This window comes from Mollisia scopiformis (assembly GCF_001500285.1).
Source record: "Mollisia scopiformis unplaced genomic scaffold LY89scaffold_35, whole genome shotgun sequence".
In the NCBI taxonomy this organism is placed as follows: Eukaryota; Fungi; Ascomycota; class Leotiomycetes; order Helotiales; family Mollisiaceae; genus Mollisia; species Mollisia scopiformis.
This window is the reverse complement of record NW_017263615.1, coordinates 144846-160170: the sequence shown is the minus strand read 5'-3', so window position 1 is coordinate 160170 and position 15325 is coordinate 144846. Positions and strand designations below refer to the sequence as shown.

General features: G+C 47.4%; 6 protein-coding genes across 6 annotated transcripts; 2 read left to right on the top strand and 4 right to left on the bottom strand.

Annotated features, from left to right (window-relative positions):
* Positions 1–163: 163 nt before the first annotated feature.
* LY89DRAFT_742504 (uncharacterized protein) lies at positions 164–1430 on the top strand (the record flags this gene model as incomplete). The annotated part of the gene is made up of 3 exons (XM_018220829.1): positions 164–191; positions 238–411; positions 553–1430. 3 exons carry the CDS (start codon positions 164–166, stop codon positions 1428–1430), a joined length of 1080 nt encoding a protein of 359 aa, XP_018062088.1.
* A 680-nt stretch (positions 1431–2110) lies between these two features.
* LY89DRAFT_789423 (uncharacterized protein) lies at positions 2111–3050 on the bottom strand (the record flags this gene model as incomplete). Its single annotated transcript, XM_018223253.1, has 3 exons — positions 2728–3050; positions 2598–2665; positions 2111–2523 (listed from the first exon to the last, which is right to left on the bottom strand). Exons 1-3 carry the CDS (start codon positions 2829–2831, stop codon positions 2111–2113), a joined length of 585 nt encoding a protein of 194 aa, XP_018062087.1. The 5' UTR covers positions 2832–3050.
* A 956-nt stretch (positions 3051–4006) lies between these two features.
* Positions 4007–5563, bottom strand: LY89DRAFT_742502 (fucose-specific lectin; the record flags this gene model as incomplete). Its single annotated transcript, XM_018220828.1, has 4 exons — positions 4007–4765; positions 4823–4941; positions 4991–5160; positions 5208–5563. The coding sequence occupies 4 exons, from the start codon at positions 5561–5563 to the stop codon at positions 4007–4009; spliced, it is 1404 nt and encodes a 467-aa protein (XP_018062086.1).
* Positions 5564–5970: 407 nt separating this feature from the next.
* Positions 5971–9279, bottom strand: LY89DRAFT_691468 (rho-GTPase-activating protein-like protein). Its single transcript, XM_018216333.1, has 4 exons — positions 8867–9279; positions 8638–8819; positions 7160–8588; positions 5971–7106 (listed from the first exon to the last, which is right to left on the bottom strand). Exons 1-4 carry the CDS (start codon positions 8910–8912, stop codon positions 6130–6132), a joined length of 2634 nt encoding a protein of 877 aa, XP_018062085.1. The 5' UTR covers positions 8913–9279; the 3' UTR covers positions 5971–6129.
* A 109-nt stretch (positions 9280–9388) lies between these two features.
* LY89DRAFT_351910 (membrane dipeptidase-like protein) lies at positions 9389–11221 on the top strand. The gene is made up of 3 exons (XM_018206927.1): positions 9389–9803; positions 9850–10062; positions 10134–11221. Exons 1-3 carry the CDS (start codon positions 9473–9475, stop codon positions 11093–11095), a joined length of 1506 nt encoding a protein of 501 aa, XP_018062084.1. The 5' UTR covers positions 9389–9472; the 3' UTR covers positions 11096–11221.
* A 633-nt stretch (positions 11222–11854) lies between these two features.
* LY89DRAFT_351881 (uncharacterized protein) lies at positions 11855–15272 on the bottom strand. Its single transcript, XM_018206926.1, has 9 exons — positions 14940–15272; positions 14207–14868; positions 14047–14148; positions 13748–13992; positions 13645–13678; positions 13418–13596; positions 12489–13368; positions 12248–12433; positions 11855–12198 (listed from the first exon to the last, which is right to left on the bottom strand). Exons 1-9 carry the CDS (start codon positions 14940–14942, stop codon positions 12012–12014), a joined length of 2478 nt encoding a protein of 825 aa, XP_018062083.1. The 5' UTR covers positions 14943–15272; the 3' UTR covers positions 11855–12011.
* Between the last annotated feature and the right edge of the window lie 53 nt (positions 15273–15325).

Here is a 15325-nt window from a genome sequence, read left to right as displayed (position 1 = left end):
TAGGAACCTCGACCGCTTGGCAGTTGATATACGTTAATTCCTCCCCCAGTCTAACTAAGGCTTAATTATTATCACGACGCGATCTTCGGGAGTTAGCCAAGGTTCTCGCGTCCATATACAGAAGTTGCTAGATATTAAAGAGAGTCTTGAGATCTTATCAAACATGTCAAAACGGAAGGATATTGCAGAAGGTCAGTCATTTGCTCCATAAATTCTCAGATAACACTAACAAGATAGACCCTGGCGCTGCAGAGCTTGCTAAGGAACTAGACGGCCTGCCTCTTGCTCTCTCCACGGCAGGTGCATACCTGGAGCACGTGTCGATAACTTTGTCGGAGTATCTACAACTCTATAAGACATCGTGGCTGAAGCTGCAGACGACAAGTCCCCTATTGAATTCCTATGAAGATCGTACCCTACACACGACATGGCAGATCACTTTAGATCGGATCCAACAGCAGAATCCAGCATCAGCAAGACTACTTAAGCTATGGGCATATTTTGATCGATAGGACCTGTGGTTTGACCTTCTTCGGCATGCCAACTCTATAGACAACAAATGGATACAGGAGCTCATAGAGGACGAACTAAACTTCAATGCGGCCGTTACTCTACTATGTAGCTTCGGATTGGTTGAACCAGACAGGTCTTCTCAGCAGCAGGTTGGGGCTAGAGGGTATAGTGTGCATAGTTGTGTCCATTCATGGATAGTGTTTGTGCTTAACAAGGAGTGGAACAAGAGCCTTGCACGTCTGGCCTTGACCTGTGTGGCCTCGGAGGTTCCTAATACAAATGAGAAGCACTGGTGGCTTCTACAGCAGCGGCTCCTTCAACACGCAACACGACAGGCCTTATTTATAGCAGACGCCAAGGTAGATGTAGACGGACTATATTGGGGTTTTCACAATCTAGGTGATCTTTACTCTGACCAAGGCAAGCTGGCAGAGGCAGAGGCGATGTATCTTCGAGCGCTAGAAGGCAAGGAGAAGGCACTTGGACTGGACCACACATCAACACTCTTAACGGTCAACAACCTAGGCAAACTCTACTCTAACCAAGGCAAGCTGGCAGAGGCAGAGGCGATGTATCTTCGAGCGCTAGAAGGCTATGAGAACGCTCTTGGCCTTGAACTTGTCTCGTTTTATTTACCAGCGTTGAACACCATGTTCGCTTTTGGTGACCTCTTCTCGCAAACCGACCAAAAAGACCTGGCAAAAGCAATGTACAATCGAGCATTGTCTGGATATACAGCCGTCCAAGGACCCTCTTCGAACTGGTGTAGGGAACTTGAAGATCGGCTTCGAGCATTGCAAGTTATGTCTGCGGAGTCGAAAGTAAGCCAGAATGATTTTACGAAGCCTAAAGCTACAAAGTCGAGTTCTCTAAAGCAAAAACTCCGCAATTTGAGAAGGCGGCTAAATACTAAATAAGCAAGCAATAAGGGCTTTTTTCTCCCGACTCGGCTATTCACCTATTAATGAACCAAATTTCTCCTTTTACTTCTGGTCCGGAATCGAGCACAGCCCCACTGTCGTAAGCTTGCAGATTATCTCGTGATTTTGCCATGGCAGGTGTAAACAAAGAGTTTAATTTAACTTAATATAGAGGACGCACATGTGACTATAAAGCGTCAAGCACGTGATAGTAACTGAGAATGGAACTAGGTAAACATGGGCGTGCACTTAGTATATATTTCGCTAGGCTAATTTGTATTACTAATCACTAAAACGTGCGGCTCTCTCCTCGCACCGCAGGAACTCCCGGAATGCATTCTTTTCCTCTCTAAATGTCTTTAAAATTTGGAGCTATATTGTTTCGTAATAAGACTATTTCTCAAATGCTCCGAATTTTGGAAAAACTTTAACCGTCGCGATTAAACAAGGGAGTAAAGCGGAAGCAGCGATTAGTAGAGTTACTAAAACAATCGACGACATGATTAACCACAGTCTTTTTCTTAATACTAAGTGGTCTTCTTAGGGAGAAATAGTTAAAGAAAGCGACATATAAACAACCAATTCGTAGACTTGCCAAAAAAAAAGTTATAGTTCCAAAACTAAAAATTCGTCTCGTGACACCGTGCGTCTCGGGACGCAGGGACAGACGTTATATATTACATAACCCGCATCTCAAACTGTTTTTCTTCCTTGTTGGCGATTCTCCCGCGCGCAAAGTCTACTCTTGTTTCTGTCCTCATCACAATAGCTCCTTTCTGAATATCCACATCTAACCCGCTTCCACCTTCTATGTCTCTTTCCAAGATACTTTTGTCACTGCCCTCATCGGTTACTCTTCCAGTGTCACCCTGCCCTTTGCATGTGATAGCAACCGTGTGCACGCTCTTCGAGCCCTTCTGGTTGTTCTGTCGTTCTATTGTATGGTTTCGACTTTCACCGTCATTCGGATATTTGGTGTACGCGGCGGACGAGACTTCGCTCAAAAGAACTCGAAGCATAGGAAGAGATGCGGCGACAATAGAAATAGCTGGTTCTGCGAAGCTCCACAAGATAAAGTTGACGATGGCGTCTATTAAGATCAAAGTTAGCAAACTGAAAAGCTATGAAGTATACCAAGCAGGGAAAAGGCCCCCATTGACTTACAACTGAAATCTTCACTGGTTATAGCAGGCAAGAAAATAGCTGCTTTGACCATGGCCACTATGCCCGCACTGTTTTGGAAGATGGTCTATTAATGCTGCTACGACGTTAAAGCAGGATCACAAGAACTTACAGCACTCCCATGCTCATAGCAATAGCCACACCAATCTTTCTTTTCATCTCCATATGCAAAGTCCAAACAGTCGGCCACGGCAGTATCGAGAGAACCATATCCATTGCACCCGAATACACTATCAACCAGCCTTGTTAGCACTACTCGCACATTTCTGAATCGACCCTCAACATCGTCGAACCAAAAGGGAGTATTTACCAGAGCTAAAAATTGAGTAATAAAAGAAGATATGAGGATTCCAGCACTTTCCCGGCAACTCAAAATCCCAAACCTTTTGAAAAGGCGTACATCGGATCCAGCCCATAAGGATCTGTATTCCCGTCCGTTCGCCGCGCCACGGATTCACGATCTGATCCCGGGATGGCTCGCCGATGCCCCGCGTTCTGGACGCAAGTTGTGGTGGAGAGGACGTGGGAAACCGGGGCTTCTCTCTGCCTTGTCTTGTGGTTGGACGAATCCTCTAGCCAATATTGCTTGGAACTCAAATTTGAGTTTGTGAACTGAGTCCAAGTCAACGAAACGGAGTGCTTCCAGAATGTGCACGGCTCTGATCAGTGACTATAGGTCATCCGATTTGGTCACTGCTGTCAACTCGGTAATCGGAGGGATGCTCCCTGACCGTGCACACATGAAAAGTGTGTCAGTTTCTTGTCAGTTCACGAGCTATTGTGTGGATCAGCAAGGCTCATAGCACAATTTGGCTTTTGGTGCACGACCCAGCTCGATTAGTGTTGCCGCACACTGTCTTAATCTCTCTTAGTGTCAGCCGATTCTTCAGCATTCTTCTTTAGCAGCATCTTTGCCCGAGAGTGTTGAATTTACGGGTAGTCGCACGAAGAGCTACGAGGGAGAACCGATATGGCTCGCAAGCGTGAAAGTGTGCATAAATGTCGGTAGTGGATTTTCATGTCTTTTGGAACAAGCTAAAGAAAGAAATGTAAGATCTCGATTTCTCAAACTCCATATAATCGATTCTTTCCTTCCAGAGATGGCCATTCTCACTGTTACACCAAATCTAATGACCCGGTCCAAGAACGGAATGTGCAAAAGGTTAGAGTCAGGAATCCGTTACAAGCTTACGATTGGGGGGACAAGGTGGAGTGGGGAATGTGGAAAGTGCGAGGTCACGGGTGAGTGGTGGCGGACGACATCAGAGTCTTCCTTGTGGATCAATCAAAAAAGACGCCAATTTGGCGGATGGTTTCAACTGATTTGTGGCACTTATACAGGTCCCCTTCATTTCGATATCAGATAATACTCCTGGTAAAACTACCTGGTCTCAAGCTAACTCGAACAGTCCTCCCAGAGACACCCAAGTCGTCCAAACGCCAGAGTTCCTTGAGATCGTCCATACAGTGGTATCCAAGCCCAAAACAAAAACAGCGATACTATTGTCCCCAGTTGTAATAACTTCTGGAGCAGAATTTGAGATCCCACCCAATGCAGTCCAAGACGAGCTCCACGTCGACCCGGAAAGTTGTTTCGTGTAGATACCTGCATCTAAGCCCAGTCCGAAGATATCGACCTGATCAGTACCAGAGACGACAGCAACGATAGAGCTTACGAAAATCCCTCCTAGAGACACCCAATTCTCGCTCCAAGACCCGTTGCCATAATACCGATACCAGGCTCCACCGTCAGATCCAACACCAAAAACATCCAATTCTTGCGAGCCCCTAGTTACCACCATTGGCTCACTGATGAAAACGCCGCCTAGTGATTCCCAATTAGACCATTCCGGATTGGCATTTGCATCCCAAGATATATGCCACATCGCGTTATCAGTCCCAATCCCGAAAACATCATTGCGACTGGAAGTCCAGGATACTACAGCAACTGGACTCTTCAAGACACCACCCAGCCCCCACCATGTGGACCAAGTTCCAGATGTACACCACATCACATAAAGCGCACTATCAGTACCCACAACGTAGATCTTCATAAGACCAGGGCCTCGGGCCGTAACTGCTGGAGGACTGAGAAGACCGTCTCCGAGAGAAGTCCAAGATGACCAGCTATTTCCGTTCCAGATTTGGTGCTAGAGTCCACGATCGGTACCAACGACGAACGCTTCCATGGGTGCAGTGCATCCTACTGAAACAGCAGGTGAGCTAGTTATGCCTTCTCCCATCGATGTCCAGCTGGTCACATTGGTGGAGTATGTCCAGAGTGCTGAGTCGAGGCCTACGCCAAAGACGCTGTATTGAGAGGAAGCTAGTGATATTGCAGAGAGAAGACGTGGACACACTCTCCCTGTGCAGACGCTTTTCGTGGTAGGTAGGGTTTTGGACGGATAGGGTAGGCATTGTCACAGAAATGGTGTTCGTAGCGGTAGTTGTTGGTGTCGAGCCGCTGGTCGGGGTTGCGCTACTCGCTGCAATTCCTATACTACTCGTCTGAGTATTCGGACCTAGACTAACTGGGATCTTGGAGCTGAATTTGGTCAGTACAAGTTCGAGCAACGGTAGGGCAGCTCCTACCCCTTGTTCTTCGACGCCATGACCCCGCCAATTGCCCCTCCAATGATACCACCGAGGACCAGAACAATCACTATAATGATCAACCAAAACAGTCTCTGACTGATGTCAAACTTCCGGCGGTGAAAAGAAGCACCGGGTGCAATTTCAGGAAGAGGCTGAGTATCCGGTTTCTCGGGAAGTCCTGGGGATAGTGGCCCGGTATAGCTAGGCGGATATGGACTCGGACTTGGAACTGGACTGGGTCGCACATCTTGCTCTTGAGAAGTTCTAGGTAGGGCTAGTCGACCTTCGTTGTGAGGATGGAACTCGGTGACTTGAAGTCCTTCGTTATCTGGCGTATTGTGGACGACTTCCATGGCTGAATAATCATCTGTTGAACATCTCCAGCTAGGCCTTCAATGGCAGCCTCATGAATGCACGTTGAACCTTGCTCTGATACTTAAAGTCGCCCTGTTTCATTGGGTGTTTAGAGATTTCAAGCCAGAGCTGAGGTTGAGCTGAGCAGTGGCTGAGAAGAGACATTTTGAATGGCCAGAATAATCGATCTCACGAATAAGCGATTTATTGATGTCTGTTGTCGGACAAAGATTGGTATCGATTGGTCAAAGTAGCCTGCCGTGCCGCAGCCTTGGGGAATTGTGCGCCCGAAGATGCGCTTGACCGGTAGTTGCTGCATTGCGATATAAGATTCAAGGTATGCGCGCATACAGAAGAGACTTGTATTGTGGGATATAGAGCTCACAGATAGAGCAGCAAGAGAGTGCTAAAAAGCAAGGGTATCAACCATCGCATTTGTTCATTATCTCAACATTTCAGAGACCTCATACCTCTATCATACACACATAGATACACATTCTTCCTTCCATCCAGTTGCCAATCCCACCTCTCAACCCACCCCATTTTAACCACCTCTGAAACTCCATTAATCATCCATCGGCTTATCCGTCAAGCTCACACCAACTCGTCCACCGACAGGACTATCAGAAGACTCATTACCGCCCAGACTCGCAACACTATTTCGACTGCTGTGATCTGTGCTCATTCTATTCATGCCAGCTCCAACAGGACGTCGACCATATCTGGCACTTGGAGCTGGTGCAGATCTGCCCAGGCTGTTTCGCTTCTCCACGCCAATATCGTCCAAACCGTCACTTCCTCCAGGCATGTAGGTCGCACTGGCTGCTGGAGCGTCTGCAACCCCATTAGTGATGGATTGCAATGGAGTACCATTTGTTGGCTCTGCAGCTACTACTGGAGCAGATTCATTCGGGACCTCAAGACTTTGCCTCATACCTGGAGTGGGTCTTGGTGTCCTAGCCGTGTCTGTAGTGTGGGTGGGAGAAGTCTGGATGGGAAACCTTGTCTCTGGACCGCCTGAGCTACGATCCCTACGATGACCTCGAGGTGAAGGAGCTGGACTAGTGGCTCGGCTGCGAGATCCTGCAGAGATGATGGCACGAGCACGAGCCTCCATATTTGCCTTGCGATTACTTTCATCGGTGCTGATAGCGCGGGGGCGAGTGTCGACACTGATGCTGTGAGACAGTGAGGATGCACGCTTGAGCTCGGAGAAAATTGCATCTTTGTGGGCGAACAAATCTCGGATCAGGCGATACGAGTATTTCTCCTCCATGGTCATAGATGTCTCGGTCCTTGGTCTCAAGATGCACGAAGCAAGGCTTGTTGCAAGAGCCGAGATGTAAGTCTCATCAGCTGATGTAAGTTCAATGAGTCTGGTGAAATGGGTCATGAGTGCATCAAGTGTTGCTATGTTTGAAAGTCGTAGTTGGCTGAGTGTGTTCTGAAGAACTGAAATACGCGCTGAGTCGGTAGATTCAGACGCGGGAGTAGAATATATCGTTTTCATAATTTCGTAAACATGAGATGAGACCAGAGAGTCTGGACATGTCAGCATGGTTCTTGTGATTCTTGCTTGAGGATTTTAAACTCACCTGGCAGTTCTAGCAAGTACAATTTGAGCACGCTCGCAATGATGGGAATTTCATAAGGCTCCAAAGCTTCAATACCGAATCCTTTACCAGTATTGAGAGCAGCTCGTATCCTGTGAGTCTGGTGTAGTGGGACTTCGACAAGCCATACACTTCGCCTAGCTTCATCGCCCTCAAGATCCGGATATCTGTGATCTAAGAACGTCAAGATGGAGGTGATGATTGCGGGGACCCGCTTCCGGTCGGCTCGTGCTCGTGCTTCCAAATCAACTCCAAAGGTTTGCTCATCAGCTGAGTTGTAATAATTCTCGTAAACCACAACTTTAGGGGCAAATCCACCTGTGCGATAATTCTCCAAGAGATATCGAAGATCTCCATCTGGCTGAACGGTCTCCTGGAACAGCATCATATTGTCAACAGTCGATTGCAAGCTGGGAATGACGTTGCTGATCGTGCCAGAAAAGTCCAAGATGATGGTCTTAATCGCCTTTAGTCTGTCCAGCTCACATCTCTGAAGGTATCTAAGATGTTCGATGATGGCTTCTTCAAGTTGACAGCGGAGCAAATCGAGTTTTCGAACGCTTGCCTTGTACCTCTCGTCGGCCTCGGCAGCCTCTCTTCGAAGACGATCGCCAGGTGTCTCGTTGGGATGCTGTGTGTTGAGAGGATTCCATCCAGCCAAGTACTCGGTGACGGTGCCGACCACAGGCGAATCGATAGAGTCGGAGTTCGAAGCAATTGAGAATGTTCGATTCATAGGAACTTTCTTTTCTGGAACACCACTTAGTTGAAAAGCCTTGGGTTTCCACTGGTAGAACATCTTCGAGCTATTTGCGAAGATATTCCCCACATTGCCAATAAGTCGCAAGAGCCCATTTCCAATCAAATCTTGCCCAATGCGTTCGGCATGACTGACGCTCGTTGCACCCATGAACTTCTGGAAATACTCGACAATTTCTGCTCCGCTCGTTGTATTTTGGTATGTGCCGAGGATAGGTACCTTCGTCTCGCCCAATCTAATGGTATTCAAGAGGTGTGATAGGATCTTCTTGACTTGTTCTGGTTGGTAGACCTCATCTCCAATCTCGAAAGGCTCCTCTTCCTCTTCGCGGTTGTCTGAGATCTTGATCTCTGGAACCTTCGGCTTTGGGCTTGTCTCTGGGTCTTGGAAGGCAAGTTTGTTCTCCTCTTCAATGTCCTCCACCAATCTGCACTTTGTGAAGTAATGGCTTCGAAGCTTCCTGACTGTCTCTGCTTGTTTGTCGTGCAGTTTTATGCGTGCTTGAAGGTCGTCTTGTGAATTCTGGACTCGAGATTCGTGAGCATCACACCATCTTGTGAAGGGTGCTACGACAAGGTCTCGAATGCTTTGGGCGATTTTCCGATGGTTCTTCGCTGCCTCTTCCATCTCCGTTCGTACTCCGTCATAGGCCTACACACCGTGTCAGCAAGCACATCTTCGTCTCTGCCGATCCCCTAACCTTCTTAACACTTGCTCCATCATCTCGAGAGAAGCCGCCGCTCATTCTATCAGTAGCAGATCCTATCTCCCCCAACTTCATGCCATACGAGTCTTCCGCCTCGGCGCGCATCCGAGCTATTGTGAGCATCTGCTGATTTTCTTGTACACCCTGCTGTAACTTGCCGAAGAGCACACCGAGCCCTGGTTGTCATCAGCATGTGCGATTCCATTCCAGATCTTATTCTTACCTCCAGCATAGTCTGTCGACCAGAAAGAATCCGCGAAGCCTGGCATGATTGGAGAATTGTGATCTGCAGCTGCAGCTTGGATGGGGCGATGTTGAAGAAGAACGGTAAGCAGTTGATGGGAGAGTGAGACACGTCCAACTATGCGAAGACTTTTTGCGGATGCGGGCGCGAACGAATGACTGGTGAATTCGTGGATGGTTGATTCAGGAGGAGCTCAGCTTGCTTCCTTCAGCTGGGAACCTTGTCAGAAAGGAGAAGAGGAGGAAGGAAGGATCGTGGAGTGGTCGTGGGAGAATAGCGACAAGCGCGCAGACAAATTACTATGACGAAGAAAGCTGGTTGCAGCAAATTCGCAGAAAAGGGGGAGACGATGAAGGCATTCAAAGCATGAAGTTGGTATTGACCTTTCGCTTTCACTGTTGCAAGGAATTCCCCACGATCTTCAGCGAGAGCCGGAAATAGTTTAGCGGCGATGACATAACCATTAAATCTCACGTGCAAGCTTATCAATGGCTCGGGGCATCAAAGTCCATCTTCAGACGACATGCTTTGAAATTCTTCCTTCACCTCATTTATCTGTACATATCTTCAATATCTTCAATCATCATGTCCTATGCAACCTTCAGTACAGAGCAGGATCCTCTGTTGCCCAAAGATGAGCAGGCTCCTGAGGTCATGGGCTCGAGACCAACAAGCTTGAAGAGTTTCTACGACGTTGAAACAGAAGCCAATATCGCTGAAAATGAGGGCGAAGACGAGGACGATTTTGACCCCAAGCGACATCTCGTCAATGATGTGATGGCTATGATCTTTGGAATTGCTCTGTTGTTCAGTATCGTCTTCATATTTCTACCCAATGGCTTCTGGGGAGATAAGCCAGGCCCGCAGACGGTTGAACAGCGGGTTCATCGGATATTGACAGACACCCCGTTGATAGGTACGGTGCACATATGTGCCAGAAGATCTTTACTCATGTCTTGTAGATGGTCACAATGATTTTGCTATTCTGATTCGATTTTATTTCGACAATCAACTTTATACCGACAAATTCAAGAAGCTATTTGAGGAAGGTGGTATGCCAATGCATGTGGATCTCCCTCGCTTAAAGAAGGGGATGAATGGAGGTGCTTTCTGGAGTGCTTGGGCACCATGTCCCAAGGATGGAATGGATTTCTCGGATGCGAACTATCTTGATAGTATGTCCTTTCATGATCCTCAACCTCTTCTGATGTTTGTCTTCTTGCACACAAGTCTAATCTCTTTCCAGGTGTTGCGTTCACGCTTGCGCAGATTGACGCCCTTACACGTCTCCAAGCAGCATATCCAAAAGTTTTCTCACCGCAAGTCAACAGTAGCACTGCATTGAAAGCCTTCAAGTCAGGCCAATTCATCTCACCAATCATTATTGAAGGTCTTCATCAAATTGCCAACTCCATTTCCAACCTCCGCCACTACCATTCTCTCGGAGTCCGCTACGCAACCTTAACTCACAACTGCCACAACAAATACGCCGATGCAGCTCTCGTTGAGACTCCCAACGGCGTCGAGAAATCCAAGCCCGTCTGGAACGGAGTCTCGGATGCAGGCAAAGACCTCATCTTCGAAATGAACCGCCTGGGAATGATTGTTGATCTCTCGCACGTTAGCCAAGACACGATGCGCGATGTCCTCATTGGCAAAGAAGGCTGGAAAGGAAGCGCTGCTCCGATCATGTTCAGTCATTCCTCAGCATACACCATCTGTCCTCATCCTCGGAACGTTCCAGATGACATCCTCCAGCTAGTCAAGGAGAAGAACGGAGTCGTCATGGTGAACTTTGCCCCAGATTTCATTTCTTGTGTTGCGAACACTTCCAACCCAAGTGGGATTCCCGATTTCTTTCCTGCCAACAATACTTTAGACCATGTTGTTACCCATGTCATGCATATTGGCGACCTTATTGGATACGATCATGTTGGATTTGGCAGTGATTTTGACGGCATTGGGAGTATACCAGAAGGGTTGGAGGACGTGAGCAAGTATCCAGACCTCGTTGCTGCGTTGCTGAAAAAGGGCGTGAGTGATGAAGACGCTGCGAAAATTGTTGGAGGAAACATCTTGAGAGTATGGAAAGATGTCGACGCAGTGGCATTGGAGATGCAGAAAGCTGGTGTGAAGCCGGTGGAAGACAAGTTGCCGAGTCTGAGGGGTGAGATGCTGATGAACTGGGAGACAAGCTTCTCGACTTGATTTCGCAGCATACAAAATGTCTTTCAACAAGCGAGTTCGTCCAGTTCGTCCAGCAATTGTTTCATACAGTACATTACGAGGTCCAAGATATGAGTACATATAATTCTCTCGATCGGCCGAATTGACGCACTTGCTCTATCAGATACCACTTTTAGAAGCGCTTTTCCCCCAGTTCTATCAATCCCACGGCATTTCATACTTACAGTTGCGGACACGCCTCGCCGTTAATTCAAGATAGATCTCTTCCATGCGATGGACAGCATTATGCCACCCGGAATTGCCTCGAATGCTGGTCGTATAATTGTCTTTTACTGTAAGCTTTTGTTGTTTCGCTGTGCATATCTTCTCGCATACCCATTATTATTCTCGACTTACCATCCTATATATATCCTCCAGACAGTCTCAAAGCTGCACATCTCGTCGAGCAGCCAAGGTCACGTGCGCATGTTCATCTACGGGAGGGTCACATGCTTCCAACTAATCCCGAGGATCAATCGATCTTCTTCATCAGAGCGAGCCTCAAACATATATCACTATCTAAAGCATCGACCAAACTCCGCTGTCAATCTGATGATTCATGCCGACGCGAGCCCAAACTCCTAGGAAGAAATCTAACAATTGGGAGTCATCACCAAAGACCCCGAGTTTTCCGTATACTTTCATAACAACATTATAAGGACGTTCCGTGGCCAACTTTGCAATTAAGCTCGTCTTTGGGAGAAAAGAAATTCTGATCAGGTAATCACGGGACTTGAGAGAGAGCACAGATGTACCTAGGGCAGTGATTTGCAAGACCATATCCATCAGCCATGGAAATCCAGCCAGCCTTTCATACTACACAGCGCTACTTCCGTCCATGTGTTTCGCCAATCCTTTTTTTCGCAACTGCTGTGATCTCATATTCTACATGCCATTGTCAGCGAGGCCTATCACACGTGAAGATGGAACATACCACTTCGTAAGTTTGGTTAACGAAGTACCTCACGACCTTTACATCTCGATGTTGGCCAAGTCTCAAGACACGCGCAATCGCTTGCTTCTCAACCATCGGGTTCCATTGTGGCTCAAGAATGTACACGCAATTTGCAACAGTCAGATTCAACCTGTGCCCGTTATTTCAAATGTCATCTGCGAGAGGAATTGGGGACATACCCGACAGCTCCAGTACCGGTAGTCATAAGCAGTATTCTGGTGTGGTCGTCTTTCTCGTACTCGTCGAGTATCTTCTGTCGTTGAGATAAAGAATAACTCCCATCGATTCGCGCAAAGTCGATGTTCTGCAAGGATAAGTGATGTGCGACCAGATCAAGTGAACGAGTCCAGCAGGAGAATACGATGCTAGAAGAATATATATGTCAGCAGCGATCCGGCACTTGTCAGAATAGAAAATTACCTTTTGCCCTCGGATGATTTGTTCTTTATATCGTGCATCAAAGCCGCCACCTTTGAGGATATCCCACCTTCAGCGAAATGCAAACGCGGGGTCTGATAACTAGTGGAGCTGGCCTCCGAATCTCCTTTCAATATTGCCGATCTCGAAGAAGTATTCCTCGAGCAGATCGAACATTGCAGTCTAGCTCCTGAAATAGTCTGCAAAGACTCGTCGTACTTTGGGTAACACTTCGTGCAAAAGAGGTGACCGCAGGTACTGAACTTCCCCACATTTTCTTCGTTCCCCAAGTCCTCCAATCCTACGATCTTCGTTCTGCAGTACTCGCATCTGGCGAGCCGCTTCTTCCTGAGAACTTCGAATGCTTGTCCCGGCTCAAACTCGCCATCTTCTCCAGCCTGCGAGGATGCTTTGTGAAAGGTCCCGTGGTTGCAGATTCGTCTGAGTTGCAAATGAAGTTGAAACATCCTAAAGAAGTCTTTGGATCTTCGCCCTTGGCTGTCACTTTTCTTAATCGTAGCAATCCTCTCGGTCTGCGTAGCTGAATAATAGGCATTCTCTGCTAGCGAGAAGTCTATGCGTCGATCTTCGTAGGTCGTTTCTGGGAGGTTCAAAAGTTCTTTGGTTCGTCGTAAACAGACCGAATCCAACAGATTGCGAATATTCTCGACACCATGGGTTTCCATTCCCATGACCGGAGAGATGATATGTTTCCGAAATTCTATCATACTGTCGAGAGGTGAGCAGCGCATGAAGGCAATGAGCGCTGCGAGGTCTTCTAGGCTGTTCTGAATTGGCGTTCCAGTTAAACACCAACGAAACTTGGACGACAGCATCGATACTGCTTGGTGCAGCTTTGTACTCATCCGCCGGATTATGTGTGCTAGGACTGTCAGTATCGCTGTAGCAATTATTTTTAGAGCATTGATTACCTTCATCAAGAACAATGCGGAACCACTTAATACGGTTCAGAGGAGGATGTGGGTCTAGCGCTTCCGCAGCAATAGTGTGGTAGGTAGTCAAAACAATATCATAATCTGCGAGAGCAGCGTGTTCGACTGCCCTATCTCGACCATGGTGGACGTGGATGTTTAGCGACCCATCACAGTGTCTGTAATTGTTAACACGCCCACGGCGAAAGGTAAATTGGGAATCTTACGCCGCCACCTCTCTTTTCCATCCATCAATTAGTACTATCAAGGTCAGCTAATATCCTCTAAGGCTTCGGAAGAGAGGCTGAGGCTGAGGCTGGCGAGCCGTACTTGGTGAAGGGACGACAACAAGTGTCGCTCGGGAAGGTATCTGCGGGACGTTTTGTATTCTAGAACTGGGAAGTTCGCATCCATCTCTATCAATCTCCGCATATTCCTTCGCGCTGCTGGCAGTACGTATGATTGTAGAGAGCACCGTCAGTGTCTTCCCTAAGCCCATGTCGTCTGCTAGGATGCCCCCAAAAGTCTCCTCTGGTCGATTTTGTTCCTTCTTTCCCGTGATCTTATTTTCATAACTAATTCATGTCAGCACTTGTTCAACCCAACTGGGAGATTTGAGCTCCACGCACTAGGTTTGCTCAGACTTTTTCGCGGTCATCCAAAGGGAAAACTGCTCGGGAACGGGACCAAATTCTCGCTGAGCCATAAAGTCTAAGGCTTCTTCTTGGTGCCTACATAGGGCGTTTATAATTTGCATGTAAGTATGCATGACTTGGAATTGCGACTTACGGTAATAACTTTGTAGTGACTCTGATATCGGCTTCAAGCCTTTTCAGTGACTTGAATCTTGTTAATGAGCCAAAGACCTTGCCCACCTGACGTTGCAAAAGATCTTGAGATCTGATTGAGTCGTCGGTGTCCGTATTCGTAGTCATCATGAGTTCTTCAAACTCGCTCACTGGTGTTCGCGTCCTGGACAGCGCAGGAGATGACAGAGAAGAACTAGCCAGTAGGTCCGTAATGACTAGAACGTGGGGATTGTCGTAAGGAGTATCCACATCTTGATAACATGGATGTTGTAGATATATTTTGGAATCGGCAAAGAGGCAACCTACGCTCCACTTGCTTGTATGGGCGCCATAGATGACGATGTCCACTTGGAGCACGATCTTCTTCTCTGATTTGACGTCTTTGACAAAAATAGATGCATAGATGTCTGCGGACAGATAGACTCTGAACCTACATGACTCAATTTGAGAGAGTTCATGTAGCACTCGAGCGGTCTTTTCGTTCATGACTGCAAGATGTGAGATCGAAGGAGTGCCGACGAAAAACACGTGACCCGTACTTGAGAGCTCAAGCTCATATATTCCAGGGGATTCGGACACAGTCTCAAGAGCGAGATTAGATAACTCTTCAGTGTCTAACACGTTCATATTGGCGTTGTGAATCTAGAATGATGTCAGGTTTGGGTTTGCTTTTGGTATAGCAGACAGAAACTCGGGATTGGACTTAAGAATACCATTCCAAAGCACGTTAACTCGCCCACAGCAGCAGATGTGGTTGTCAATAGAGGAGGGAGATCTAGAGAGTTGTCTCTTATTGAAATGTCGCTCTTCTCGTCGATTTCTTTTTCCTTCGCATCTTTATTCTCGTATTCGGACTCGGATGCTTCGTATTCAATCTCTCCGTTACTGGGAAAAAGTATCTTTGGGATCTGCCATTCTCCTTGTCCAACAAGTGTCTTCACAGCATCAGCTCTGGATCCTTATGATCAGTCTCAATTGCTCTATTTCTAGTCTGATGCGCAACTTACGGTCCATTCAGTACGATCTGCGGCTCAATGGTTCCCAGCAGCTTCCGTCTGACCTTTGTCGGCAATTTCGAGGACTCGAGGAGGTCAATTGG